Below are 13,814 nucleotides of genomic sequence, written 5' to 3'. Positions count from 1 at the left end.
CTGCAGAAATGTTTTTGTACCCTTCCCCAGATCTGTGCCTCAATACAATCTTGTCTCGGAGGTCTACAGACAATTCCTTGGACTTTATGGCTTGGCTTGTGCTCTGACATGCATTGTTAACTGTGGGACCTTAAATAGACAGGTGTGTACCTTTCCGAATCATGTCCAATCAACTAAATTTACCACAGGAATTTCTGAAACTCAGCAGCTCACAACTGGGGTTCCTCAGGGGTCAGTTTTGGGTCCACTGCTATTTTCTATTTATACTACATCTCTGGGGCAGGTGATTGAGTCTCATGGCTTCTCATATCATTGCTATGCTGATGATACCCAGCTCTATTTGTCCTTCCAGCCTGATGATCCATCTGTCTCTGCACAAATCTCTGCTTACCTGTCTGGCATCTCGGACTGGATGAGGGAACACCACCTTAAGCTCAACTTGGCAAAATCTGAGCTTCTCATCATCCCAGCCTGCCCCTCAATCAACCACAACCTCACTGTACAGCTCAGCTCAACCACACACAAGCCAACCAGGACGGCCAAGAACCTTTGGGTGACTTTTGATGACAGCTTCACCTTTACATACCACATCTCAACAACTGCACGGTCCTGTCGGTTCCTTCTGTACAACATCAAGAGACCCTGTCTCACCAAACAGGCTACGCAGCTACTAGTCCAGGCTCTTGTCATATCAAAACTGGACTACTGCAATGCACTACTCTCGGGCCTCCCGGCCAGCTCCATCAAACCCCTCCAGATGATTCAGAATGCAGCAGCACGCCTCGTCTCCAACCAGCCCAAAACCCCTCTTGTCACACCCCTTTTCATCTCCCTCCACTGGCGTCCTGTAGCCACCCATATCAAATTCAAGGCCTTGATGCTCACGTACAAGATCTTGTCTGGAACAGCACCCCCCTACTTCAACACTCTCCTGAAGGCCCACGTTCCCTCACGCAATCTGCGATCGATTAGTGACCGATGCTTAGTAGAGCCTACTTAGCGTGGCTCAAGGTTCCTTTCCAGAACCTTCAAACTAACTGTCCCTCAGCAGTGGAATGAACTTCCAACCTCTATCCGGACCGCAGAATCTGTCACTATCTTCAAAAAAACAGCTAAAGACCCACCTCTTCCATGAGCACACAACTAAACCCTAAAATGCCAACCCCACACTATCCTACTAAAAACGAAAAAACCCCACCTTACTCTGGCTCTTACACCTCTACTCTGCACACTTTAATTTTCTAGAACTCAATTACAAAATCTTGTATGGTAGCACTACTTGTATTGTTCTCTGCTTGATATATTGCTTTGCTTGTATTTCCTCATTTGTATGTCACTTGGGATAAAAGCATCTACTAAATGAATAAATGTAAATGTAAATCCCAATTATTACTCATTTCTTTCACCTGGTAATCACAATTGAATGCCATATAAGTAGAACTCCATGTGAGCATTTACAATTTTTCAAACATGGAGAAGGATAGAGTGGAAGAGAGAGGAAACCCGTAGAGGGATCAAAGAGGTAGACGTGGACCCTGCTAAAGAGGGCCGGGTCAGAGAGGTGGCCATGGGCCTAGTCAAAGAGGTGGGCATGTGCCTAGTTAAAGAGATGGGGATGGACCCTGCAAAAGAGGTGGGCATGGGCCTAGATAAAGAGGTGGGCATGGCCTTAGACAAAGAGGTGGGCATGGGCCTAGTCAAAGAAGTGGGCATGAGCCTAGACAAAGAAGTGGGCATGGGCCTAGTCAAAGAGGTGGGCATGGGACTAGACAAAGATGTGGGCATGGGCCAAGACAAAGAGGTGGGCAATGGCCTAGACAAAGAGGTAGGCATGGCCTTAGACAAAGAAGTAGGCATGGGCCTAGTCAAAGAGGTGGGCATGGGCTTAGACAAATAGGTGGGAGTGGCCTTAGACAAAAAGTAGGCATGGGCCTAGTCAAAGAAGTGGGCATGGGCCTAGTCAATGAGGTGGGCGTGGCCTTAGACAAAGAGGTGGGCATGGGCCTAGTCAAAGAGGTGGGCATGGGCCTAGACAAAGAAGTAGGCATGGGCCTAGTCAAAGAGGTGGGCATGGGCCTAGACAAAGAGGTGGGCATGGGCCTAGTCAAACAGGTGGGCATGGGCCTAGACAAAGAAGTAGGCATGGGCCTAGTCAAAGAAGTGGGCATGGGCCAAGACAAAGAGGTGGGCATGGGCCTTGACAAAGAAGTGGGCATGGGCCTAGACAAAGAGGTGGGCCTAGACAAAGAGGTGGGCATGGGCCTAGACAAAGAGGTGGGCATGGCCTTAGACAAAGAAGTAGGCATGGGCCTAGTCAAAGAGGTGCGCAAGACCTTAGACAAAGAAGTGGGCATGGGCCTAGACAAAGAGTTGGTCATCAGAGGAATGTAAGCAGAAGGCAACATACTGTCATTTCAAATGAAGTCCGGGCCATCATTGTTGGCCATGTGGTTAACAGAGGCCTTACCATGGCACAGGCTGCCAGGTTAGTTCACCCTAACCTACAAAGATCAACTGTCAGCTCCATCATCAGAACATTTCACTGAGAAAACTGGTAAGTCTACTAACTATAAACTATAATTTTATGGTACAGTAAATTGCAAAACGATATAGAATAGTGAACAAAATTTCATTATCACGCATTTTTTGTCACTTACAGTAGTACAATTTTGATAGCATACATTGTTTTATTTTCAGAACTGGCAGGAAACCACCTGGTATTGTCGCACACGTATACTGACTGACCAGCAAGAGTTGGCTGTGGTGGAAATGGTCAGTGCCTGGACAAGGTAAGGGGAAACATCTCAATGTGTGCAGCTATATGTGAAGATGGTGTGGTTGGCCATAGACCAGTTCTTGGATCATACAACACTGAACACCAGATAGCTTTCCTAATTGAATTTGAGCAGGCCTGTCAGGGTGAAGATACCAGGTATGTTATTATGTGGGACAATGTCAGCTTCCATCATGCAGATCTGGTTCGGGAATGGTTTCAGGCTCATCCTCGGTTCATGTCCTTATATCTCCCACCATACTCCCCTTTCCTCAACCCAACTGAGGAATTCTTCTCTACTTGGAGGTGGAAGGTGTATGATCGCCATCCCCATGAACGAGGCTTGCAATGACATAACCACAGAGCAATGTCAAGCCTGGATTGGTCATGCCAGAAGTTTTTTCCCATGATGCATGAACCATGAGGATATTCACTGTGATATTGATGAAAATTTATGGCCAAATGTTGAGGACATGCTTGATGTTAATTAATTTGAGATTATCTCCATTTACAGTAAATTGTTTACATTTATTTTGTTTCACAATGTTGAAAACACTGTAAAATAAAATATTTTTCCTGTATAAGTGACTTTTCATGTGTTCTTTGATCATATTTTACTTGTTGTGTAAATAAAAATATACATTTTATTATGGCTTTTGTCAGTTTGGATGGATAATAAGTGTGATATGTCGTGATGACTATGTACACTGTGTTACAGTACAGTAACATTCATTCAGAACCAAGGGTGATTTGAAATGTGTATCTTGCATTGTTTTCTGTTGAATTAACTAACTGATAAAAGTACTAAATTGAAAGATCATACTGTTTTGTTTTGGTGATTACAATAAACGTTCTCAATACATGTTACAATAATCTTGTGTTTTGAAACAATGATTTTGTGGGGAAAACAATATGTGTAACTGTAATGAAAGCATGAGATCAGGTTTTGACTAGCTGTGTCATTCTGTGTGTCATTCTGTGTCACAACTGTGATCAGTTTGGAGTTTTTTTTACTAAGCGTTTTGAAAAATTACCACACACTTGTGAAAATAGTACCAAAGCAAATAAAAAAAACTGTCAGTTCTAATTTAAATGACAATAATCAAGACCCAGGCCACTTTATACTATGTGCAAATGTTGAGTACAATGTTTATTTATTGTTCTTTCTTTTCTTTTCTTCTTCTTCCTCTTATTCCTGTCATTGATGTTATGAAGCATCTTTAGGGTTTCCTAAAAGAGAAATGCAGAGCGGTTTTAGTCAAAGACATATAGTTACAGGCTGTGTCTTAAACCATATCCTGCAATGCAAGTACATTTGTGGTGAAAACTAATCAGTAAAAATTGTTAGCTACTGTAACTGGTTCAAATGTTTGACTGTTACATAAAAGCCATATCTGCGGCTGCGTCTCAAACCGCGTCCAACCATTCTAAATAGTATAGCACCATAGCTTATGAGTAGGTGCCAAACTCCCTGTTTACATGATATTTAGTACAGTAGCGTCAACTGGAAACAGTCAGATAAACACCATGTTGGGAACTAACACTGACTACTAAAGGGTACCCAGCTACTACCCTGTCTGTTTCGAAACACTATATGCACACTAGCATTCAGTAGCCTCACAGGGAGGTTCAGTCAGAGTGACCTGGCTGCTAAACCCAGATCTATGTATGTGACAGCTGTGGAGAGACTGGAACACACACACACACACACACTGTGTAACAAATGTAACACTGATAAACAACCAGACAGCTGTAACTCACGTTGTGGCTGGATGGTCTGCGCAGTCTAGTGCAGATTCCTGGCCATTGTGGCTTCCTGGGAAGATGAGGAGTGCACGAAACCAGACCCCCTGGAGCGGCAATTTTCCATCTTCACCTGGAGGTGACAACGAGGAGACACATTAAGACGTGCCAAACATAATGACCATGAGGAAAAATTAGCAATGAGGAAGATTTTCATACTTGATACACTCTTCAGAGTGAGTAAGGCACTCGTCATATAATTTTCTAGTTCTTTTCTATCTACACTACATCTCTGGGCCAGGTGATTGAGTCTCATGGCTTCTCATACCACTGCTATGCTGATGACACCTAGCTCGATTTGTCCTTCCAGCCTGGGGATCCATCCGTCTCTGCACGTATCTCTGCTTGCCGGACGGACATCTCGGTCTGGATGAGGGAACACTACCTTAAGCTCAACGTGGCAAAATCTGAGCTTCTCGTCATCCCAGCCTGCCCCTCAATCAACCACAACCTCACTGTACAGCTCGGCTCAACCACACTCAAGCCAACCAGGACGGCCAGGAACCTTTGGATGATTCTCGATGACAGCTTGACCTTTACTGACCACATCTCAACAACTGCACGGTCCTGTAGTTTCATCCTGTACAACATCAAGAGAATCAGACCCTACCTCACCGAACAGGCTACACAACTACTAGTCCAGGCTCTTGTCATATCAAAACTGGACTACTGCAACTCACTACTCTCGGGCCTCCCAGCCAGCTCCATCAAACCCCTCCAGATGATTCAGAATGCTGCAGCACGCCTTGTCTTCAACCAGCCCAAGAGAACCCATGTCACACTCCTCTTCATCTCCCTCCGCTGGCTTCCTGTAGCCGCCCGCATCAAATTCAAAGCCTTGATGCTCACCTACACGACCTTGTCTGGAACAGCACCCCCTACCTCAACTCTCTCCTGAAGGCTTATGTTCCTTCACACAATATGCGATCAATTAATGACTGACACTTAGTAGTACCTACTCAGCGCGGCTCAAGGTCCCTTTCCAGAACATTCAAACTAACTGTTCCTCAGCGGTGGAATGAACTTCCAACCTCAATCCGGACCGCAGAATCTCTCACCATCTTCAAAAAACAGCTAAAGACCCACCTCTTCCGTGAACACCTAACCAACCCATAAAAAAAAAAAAAAAATTACTCTGGCTCTTACACCTCTACTCTGCGCACTTTGCTTATTCTAGAACTTAATTATAAATCTTGTATGGTAGCACTACTTGTATTGTTCTCTTCTTGATATATCACTTTGCTTGTATTTTCTCATTTGTAAGTCGCTTTGGATAAAAGCGTCTGCTAAATTAATAAATGTAATGCAATGTAAATGTACTTTATCATCACTCGTGTGTGTGTTTTTTTTTGTGTGTGTGTGTTTACCTGCTCAAACTTGTGATTGGGTCGCTCTGCTTTCGTTTGCGCTCGGGTCACATACATCTGCTTGCCGTACATCACCATCCCATTCATCTCCTGCACAGCCTGCACACACACACACACACACACACACACACACACACACACACACACACACACACACACACACACACAATTAACTAGAGGTTTTCCTGCTGTAAGGAAGCTTTCCACAAGTTTGTACCCAAACACACTTGGCTGCATTGTACACTTACCTTCTGTGCATCCTCGTGCTTCTCAAATTTTACATAGCCAGAACGTTTGGGCTTCCTGTTCACATCTGTCACCACATGGACGTTCAGCACAGGACCTGTAACACACACACACACACACACACACACACACACACACACACACACACACACACAAACGATTCAATTCAATTCAATTCAATTTGTATAGTCATTTTAACAATGGACATTGTCACAAAACAACTGTACAGAAATATATAAATTCAGTATAGAATTTGTACATTTATTCATTTATCCCACACACACACACACAAAGCAACAATTTTAAGCCTCGGTCTCAACTCTAGAATACGGTCTAACAAGATTTGTCCATGGTGTTTATTTCATGTTCAAGTGCGTAACTCATTACGTTTAGTTGAATGTGTAGAACTCTTAAACCTCTCTAGTAGGGATCCTTACCAAACTTGCTGAAGATGTTTTTCAGTTTTGTTTCATCCACGACTTCACCCAGGTTCCTGATATATATGTTTGTGAAGAATTGGGAGTGGGGACCCGCCTCAGCCTTGTGCTCCTCACGGGGTTTGAAGCGTTCAACAAACCTGTAAAACAACAGAGACACCGCTCTTAGAGTCTTTATCTAAACACTGCTGTTAGTCTTTATGACTACACCAGCAACATTACAACTTGATGTTGACTGAAATACCCTCAGAAACAGAACATTTGTATCAACAGTATAAAGATGAAAAAACCCCAAATGGAATTAGTTAAGCATAAAAGAACAAACATCATCTGAACCCAGGAAGGTAAAACATAGTGATTTACACGTGACTTACACTTTGCGGGCGTTCAGCAGTTTGCCGTTGGGCCTCTCTATCGCCATATTACCCGCTTCACTTTCAGACACCATACATGTAGAAGGAAGACATATAACATCTGCATTTGGAGCTTGAGTTGGAGCTGGAAGCTTATCTGCAGCTGGAACTGGGACACTTTCTACAGCTGGAAGAGTGTCGACAACTGGGACACTTTCTACAGCTGGAACAGTGTGTTCAGCTGGGACACTATCTACAGCTGGAACAGTGTGTTCAGCTGGGACACTTTCTACAGCTGGAACAGTGTGTTCAGCTGGGACACTTTCTACAGCTGGAACAGTGTGTTCAGCTGGGACACTTTCTACAGCTGGAACAGTGTGTTCAGCTGGGACACTTTCTACAGCTGGAACAGTGTGTTCAGCTGAGACACTTTCTACAGCTGGCTCTGAGTCTGCCACTTGAACAGTATCTACAGATGTTGGTGTAGTTATAACTGTACTCTCTACAGTCACACATGGCACCTGACTGCTTGATGGTGTGATGGTTCCACTGGTCTGCTGATGCCCCGGGGCAGGTTCAACACCATCGGGCATATTCTGGACATCTGCTTACCGAAAAAAGCAAGAGACAAAGACATATAGTTACAGGCTGTGTCTTAAACCATATCCTTCAATGCAAGTAAATTTGTGGTGAAAACTAATCAGTAAAAATTGTTAGCTACTGTAACTGGTTCAAATGTTTGACTGTTACATAAAAGCCATATCTGCGGCTGCGTCTCAAACCGTGTCCAACTATTCTAAATAGTATAGCACCATAGCTTACGAGTAGGTGCCAAACTCCCTGTTTACATGATATTTAGTACAGTAGCGTCAACAGGAAACAGTCAGATAAACACCACGTTGGGAACTAACACTGACTACTAAAGGGTACCCAGCTACTACCCTGTCTGTTTCGAAACACTATATGCACACTAGCATTCAGTAGCCTCACAGGGAGGTTCAGTCAGAGTGACCTGGCTGCTAAACCCAGATCTAGCAAGCTAAGACACTATTTAGTACAGTAGTATGCGATAGTACAGTAGTATGTGACAGCTGTGGAGAGACTGGGACACACACACACACACACACACTGTGTAACAAATGTAACACTGATAAACAACCAGACAGCTGTAACTGACGTTGTGGCTCCATGGTCTGCGCAGTCCAGTGCAGATTCCTGGCCTTCGTGGCTTCCTGGGAAGATGAGGGGTGCACAAAGCCAGACCCCCTGGAGCGGCAATTTTCCATCTTCACCTGGAGGTGACAACGAGGAGACACATTAAGACGTGCCAAACATAATAACCATGAGGAAAAATTAGCAATGAGGAAGATTTTCATACTTGATACACTCTTCAGAGTGAGTAAGGCACTCGTCATCTACTCTGTCATCACTCGTGTGTGTGTGTGTGTGTGTTTACCTGCTCAAACTTGTGATTGGGTTGCTCTGCTTTCGTTTGCGCTTGGGTCACATACATCTGCTTGCCGTACATCACCATCCCATTCATCTCCTCCACAGCCTGCACACACACACACACACACACACACACACACACACACACACACACACACACACACACACACACACACAATTAACTAGAGGTTTTCCTGCTGTAAGGAAGCTTTCCACAAGTTTGTACCCAAACACACTTGGCTGCATTGTACACTTACCTTCTGTGCATCCTCGTGCTTCTCAAATTTTACATAGCCAGAACGTTTGTCCTCGTCTGTCTCCACATGAACTTTCAGCACAGGACCTGTAACACACACACACACACAAACAATTCAATTCAATTTGTATAGTCATCTTACACTCTAGAATACGATCTAACAACATTTGTTCATAGTGTTTATTTTATGTTCAAGTGCGTAACTCATTATGTTTAGTTGAATGTGTAGAACTCTTAAAACTCTCTAGTAGGGATCCTTACCAAACTTGCTGAAGATGTTTTTCAGTTTTGTTTCATCCACGACTTCACCCAGGTTCCTGATATATATGTTTGTGAAGTCTTGGGAGTGGGGACCCGCCTCAGCCTTGTGCCCCTCATAGGGTTTGAAGCGTTCAACAAACCTGTAAAACAACAGAGACACCGCTCTTAGAGTCTTTATCTAAACACTGCTGTTAGTCTTTATGACTACACCAGCAACATTACAACTTGATGTTGACTGAAATACCCTCAGAAACAGAACATTTGTATCAACAATATAAAGATGAAAAAACCCCAAATGGAATTAGTTAAGCATAAAAGAACAAACATCATCTGAACCCAGGAAGGTAAAACATAGTGATTTACACGTGACTTACACTTTGCAGCCGTTTAGCAGTTTGCCGTTGAGCCTCTCTATCGCCATATTCGCCGCCTCCAGAGACTCAAAGTGGACAATGCCATACCCTTTTGACCCGGTCTCATTATTTACAACCTTGAGGAGAGACACATCATGTCAACCCACAGAATTTATTTCATACTTTTAAAAAGTATTGAAAAAATGTTATTCGCATCCAAACAGTTCAAAGCCCAGACCGTGCAGGAAAGGACTTTCCCAAAGGTGGAGAAGATGTCATGAAGGGCCATGTTGCCAATGGAGTTGTCCAAATTCCTGACAAACAGTTTTCCCATGCCGGTGTTCCTGAGGGATGAATCCTTATGAGACCACATGATACGCATGGGCCGCCCCATGAGGGGTTCATAATTGAGCATTTCCAATGCTCGCTCAGCTGAGGGAACAAAAATCAATTATAGCTCATTATTTTCAATAAAAATGTTAGTGTCTTAGTGGTTAATTATCTTAATCTCACACAGAAAAAAGCCTACGAGAGAAATCAAACCATTATTTGAAGTATTTATTCTAAGAAAATAAATAACTCTTACAAAAATATAGTTTTCAACAAAACTACCTCAGAACTTGACCTTATCCATGTAATAAAGCAGTAAAATAATAAATGATTTACACATGTAACCATAACTAGGCTATAAACTGGTAGTAAAATACAGAAATAGTGTATGAAACTGCATTCTCTTGTGTTCTGTACAGTTTGTTTTACCTTCAGCTCGACGATGAAAATTGACGAAAGCGTAGCCGAGTGAAGAGCCGGTCTTCCTGTCCCTGCAGAGCCTGATGGAGTGAATTCGTCCTGCAGGGCTGAATTTCTCCACAAGCATGTTCTCCATCACCTCAGGGTGCAGACCACCCACATACAGTGAGGACATAACGGATTTCTGGTTCATTTTACCTAAAGAAAAGAAATCCATCAAACTCTCAGGTGGAGAAAAGCAATAACACCAACTGAACGTTTAGTAGGCCTACCAACACTCTAACCTACAGTTTTAAACACACAAACCTTAGTATAAGTACACTAGAAATACTTTTCTCCACAGAAAACGGAGGAATCAAAAAACGTAAACAGGTAAAAGTTCTTACATTTATCAGTATGATAATAAAATTAAAGAAAAATGAATGACAAACTGTCATGCTATTTGTATGTGTAATAGTAGTAGTAATTAAGCTTTTAAAAAAAAAATTAACATTTGATTTACCAGAGATACATCGCTGTACAAGACTAAGTACAAGACAAAATGCTGATTATTGCTGACAAATTACTGCTGTCTCTGCTACTCTCTCTGTCACTGGTTATGGATAGTCAAGAGATTTTTGGTTGCAGATTCAGATACTGAAATGGAATGTAACTGCTGTAATAGAAGCTTGTTTCTATGGGAATGAATGAGTCACAACATTCTGAATTCTGTACAAATCTTCAAACCAAACTTGAGCAGCTGGGTGACCTCATCCCAAGGAGCTTAGCAAATGAAGCACAAAGACACACTACACAAATGAATTTCAATAAAAATAGCTTCAATTATTAATATAGAAAAACTGTATTAAATCCTCCCTGTACACAAAACAAGCCAAGTTGTAATTAATCCTGAAAAAAACAAAAAAACTATGTTCAGTGAATTTTTGTGCATGCATTATTATTATAATTATTATTATTATTAATTTCTAAAGGGCTTCACCAGGATAGAAATTGGCTTTAATAGAGAAGCTGTGGCCCACATTTGGCCCTGGGCCAGACTTTGGATATCCCTGTTGTAGATTATTGTATGTACAGGGTGTCCCAAACATCTCCACACATAGGGGACTTGTTTGTACAAATAGAGGGTATAATTACTTATGAATTTCAGCTGGTTCTTTGCCTTACCTTGCCTTGGAGAACTGCTTTTTCTTAGCGTTTCGGTTGTAATTCAGCGAAGGTCTTATATACAGTCAATTATCAACCCTTATAAAATCATGCTGTAGTTTGCTTTGTCTTCAGCCAGCTTTTACAGAATCTACTTTGTTACAGATTGCCTACATTTATGTATAATAGTGTTGGGTCCGAGTCCACCTTTGTCGAGTTCGAGTCGAGACCATGTCCTTAACGAATCGAGTCTGAGTCTGAGTCCAAAAGTGGCCGAGTTGGGCTCAAGTCCGAGTCCGAGTCCGAGTCCAAGTCGAGTCCGGCCGAGTCCAGACAGTAATTAAATTGAAATTTATTTTTTTTTTAAATTTCAATTGTAAACTCAACACTGAGCTGTAAAATTAATATTTTAACCTTCTCAAACCAATGGCAATATAAATGTAACAAAAAATGCCACTAATACATCTTGCCATTGTCATTTAATGTTTTTATTTCATGTCATCAGCACCTCAACTAGTTTCCTATCAAAAATGGTTTCAAAGAAACAAAAGGATATAGAGGTACATGTAGATCTTTTATCGTATTACAAGTGTGTGAAAACACAAATGAACCTGTTTTGTTATTGTATCACACTATATTGTGTCCTCCAGTTCGAGGTGACATTTTAATGATTTGATGCGTCTCCCCCACAGTTATATAGACTGAGAGAGAGTACAGTGTTGGCTTGTCATAACACCAAGCTTCATGCTTTATTACTGCTTTTAATCTGTGTATGAATCACAACAAAATCATTTCTGAACACAGATCTGTTCTTGTAACTTTTTTCATTTTAATTCCTAAAATGAAAAATGAAAAAAAAAAAAATCCCTATCAGCAGGGTTTATGATATTTACTACATTACGAAGTACATTTCACATTTTACATGAAATTCAAGATTGGAATCACCGAAAGCTAATGTTTAGAGACGGGCGATCTGACTACAATCTTATTTCATGATAACTATACGTTTCTCAGGTAGGTCTATCAGTATGACACATACGGTTGCACGGTGGCTTAGTGGTTAGCACGTTCACTTCACACCGAGGGGTTCGATTCCTGTCGCTGCCCTGTGTGTGCGGAGTTTGCATGTTCTCCCCGTGCTGCGGGGGTTTCCTCCGGGTACTCCGGTTTCCTCCCCCAGTCCAAAGACATGCATGGTAGGTTGATTGGCGTGTCCAAAGTGTATAAATGGGTGTGTGAGTGTGTATGTGATTGTGCCCTACGATGGATTGGCACCCTGTCCAGGGTGTACCCCGCCTTGTGCCCCATGCTCCCTGGGATAGGCTCCAGGTTCCCCGTGACCCTGAAGGATAAGCGGTATAGAAACTGGATGGATGGATGGATGACATAAACAGTGATTCTTGTTAAATTTACTGAAGTTATTCAGTCAAACGAGTGAGTGAGTGACTGCCTCTTTGTCTTTTGTTGTTTGCTTAACATTAATGACAGAGACAGATCCAATATACTATATTGACACACCTCTGATTTTTCGCCAACTGTTTACATTCACTTAAGACATAACCAACTGTGTTTGCCTGAATACTCGTCCAGACCTGCATTCTGACATGATGTGTGTGTATTTATTTGACCGTCCGAGCGTAATAAGCCACTAAACAGAACTCAATTCGATAGTCGCACGATGAGGCGGCTTTCTGTGCGCGCACATTCATTAATTTCTTGTTAATTTATGTTGTTATTTATTTTTATCTTTCTTTTCATGTTACACATGACGCTGACTGGACTGTACTCGGAATCCAAAACGCCCAAGTCCGTGTCAAGTTCCAGTACAATTTTACCCGAGTGCGTGACAAGTCCGAGTTTGTTCATAATCGGACTCGAGTCCGAGTCCAGGATCGAGGACCCTGACTCGTATATTGTCATAAATGTTTGCATATCTGCTACTGACCATCTGTACATTTATATCTACTACGCCACTTAATAAAAAAAATGTAATCATGAGTTGATCATGTACTATAGCCACACTTGACATTATTAACAATAATGACACATTAGTAAGTGATCAGAAATGACTGAAATAAGACATCAAGCAAGTGTGGAATGATTATAAAGTGGTGGATTACGAGCTTCTCCTGGGAACGCTGGGTATGTTTTAGACACACACCTTGGATGGGATGCCAGTCAGTCACAGGGTACCACATGAACACATATAGCTACAGTATACTCTTCTCCAGTTCTGTGAGAAGTAAGTATTTTCTGTATTAGGTCTTGTGACAGTTATCCTGATCCCACATTCCTAAGGGAATGAATCTATTTAAACTTGTACGACTTTACAAAGTAAACATGTGTTGACTGAGGCACATTTGAAGAAATTAATCAAAGCAGACTAAATGAGTTGTACTGGTGACATTGCACTTTTTAATACAAATAATGCACGAACACTTATTAATGTGTGGCCAGGATTTAGTGTGGGATGGGAATGAAATAAATACATCATGACCAGTAAGGCATAGGACCGAAATAAATATGTTATGTCCATGACTTAATAAGGTGCAGGATAGATAGATCTAAATTTACACTTTACGTCAGCAGCAAAAGGAAGAGTGCACAAGTAAGTAATATAAAG

General features: G+C 42.1%; 1 protein-coding gene across 2 annotated transcripts; it reads right to left on the bottom strand.

The window, feature by feature from the left end:
* Positions 1–3,897: 3,897 nt before the first annotated feature.
* LOC108255406 (polyadenylate-binding protein 1) lies at positions 3,898–10,692 on the bottom strand. 2 transcript variants are annotated; one of them, XM_053674543.1, is made up of 14 exons: positions 10,608–10,692; positions 10,058–10,246; positions 9,537–9,730; positions 9,320–9,435; positions 8,946–9,085; positions 8,686–8,771; positions 8,436–8,534; positions 8,139–8,271; positions 7,001–7,583; positions 6,627–6,766; positions 6,192–6,286; positions 5,944–6,042; positions 4,535–4,649; positions 3,898–4,003 (listed from the first exon to the last, which is right to left on the bottom strand). In XM_053674543.1, exons 2-13 carry the CDS (start codon positions 10,239–10,241, stop codon positions 4,560–4,562), a joined length of 1,959 nt encoding a protein of 652 aa, XP_053530518.1. In that variant the 5' UTR covers positions 10,242–10,246; positions 10,608–10,692; the 3' UTR covers positions 3,898–4,003; positions 4,535–4,559. The 2 variants fall into 2 exon arrangements, with proteins under 2 accessions (XP_053530518.1, XP_053530519.1); XM_053674544.1 differs by having other exon boundaries at positions 3,909–4,003; positions 8,157–8,271.
* Between the last annotated feature and the right edge of the window lie 3,122 nt (positions 10,693–13,814).

Source organism: Ictalurus punctatus, chromosome 22, assembly GCF_001660625.3.
Source record: "Ictalurus punctatus breed USDA103 chromosome 22, Coco_2.0, whole genome shotgun sequence".
In the NCBI taxonomy this organism is placed as follows: Eukaryota; Metazoa; Chordata; class Actinopteri; order Siluriformes; family Ictaluridae; genus Ictalurus; species Ictalurus punctatus.
This window is presented reverse-complemented; position numbering and strand designations above follow the sequence as displayed.

Coding starts and splice junctions, on each gene's coding strand:
- LOC108255406 (XM_053674543.1), bottom strand. CDS start 10,241: ATGAACCAGAAATCCGTTATGTCCTCACTGTATGTGGGTGGTCTGCAC. Junction 9,731..10,057: donor TTTTCATCGTCGAGCTGAAG/GTAAAACAAACT, acceptor TTGTTCCCTCAG/CTGAGCGAGCATTGGAAATG. Junction 8,535..8,685: donor AGCACGAGGATGCACAGAAG/GTAAGTGTACAA, acceptor GTGTGTGTGCAG/GCTGTGGAGGAGATGAATGG.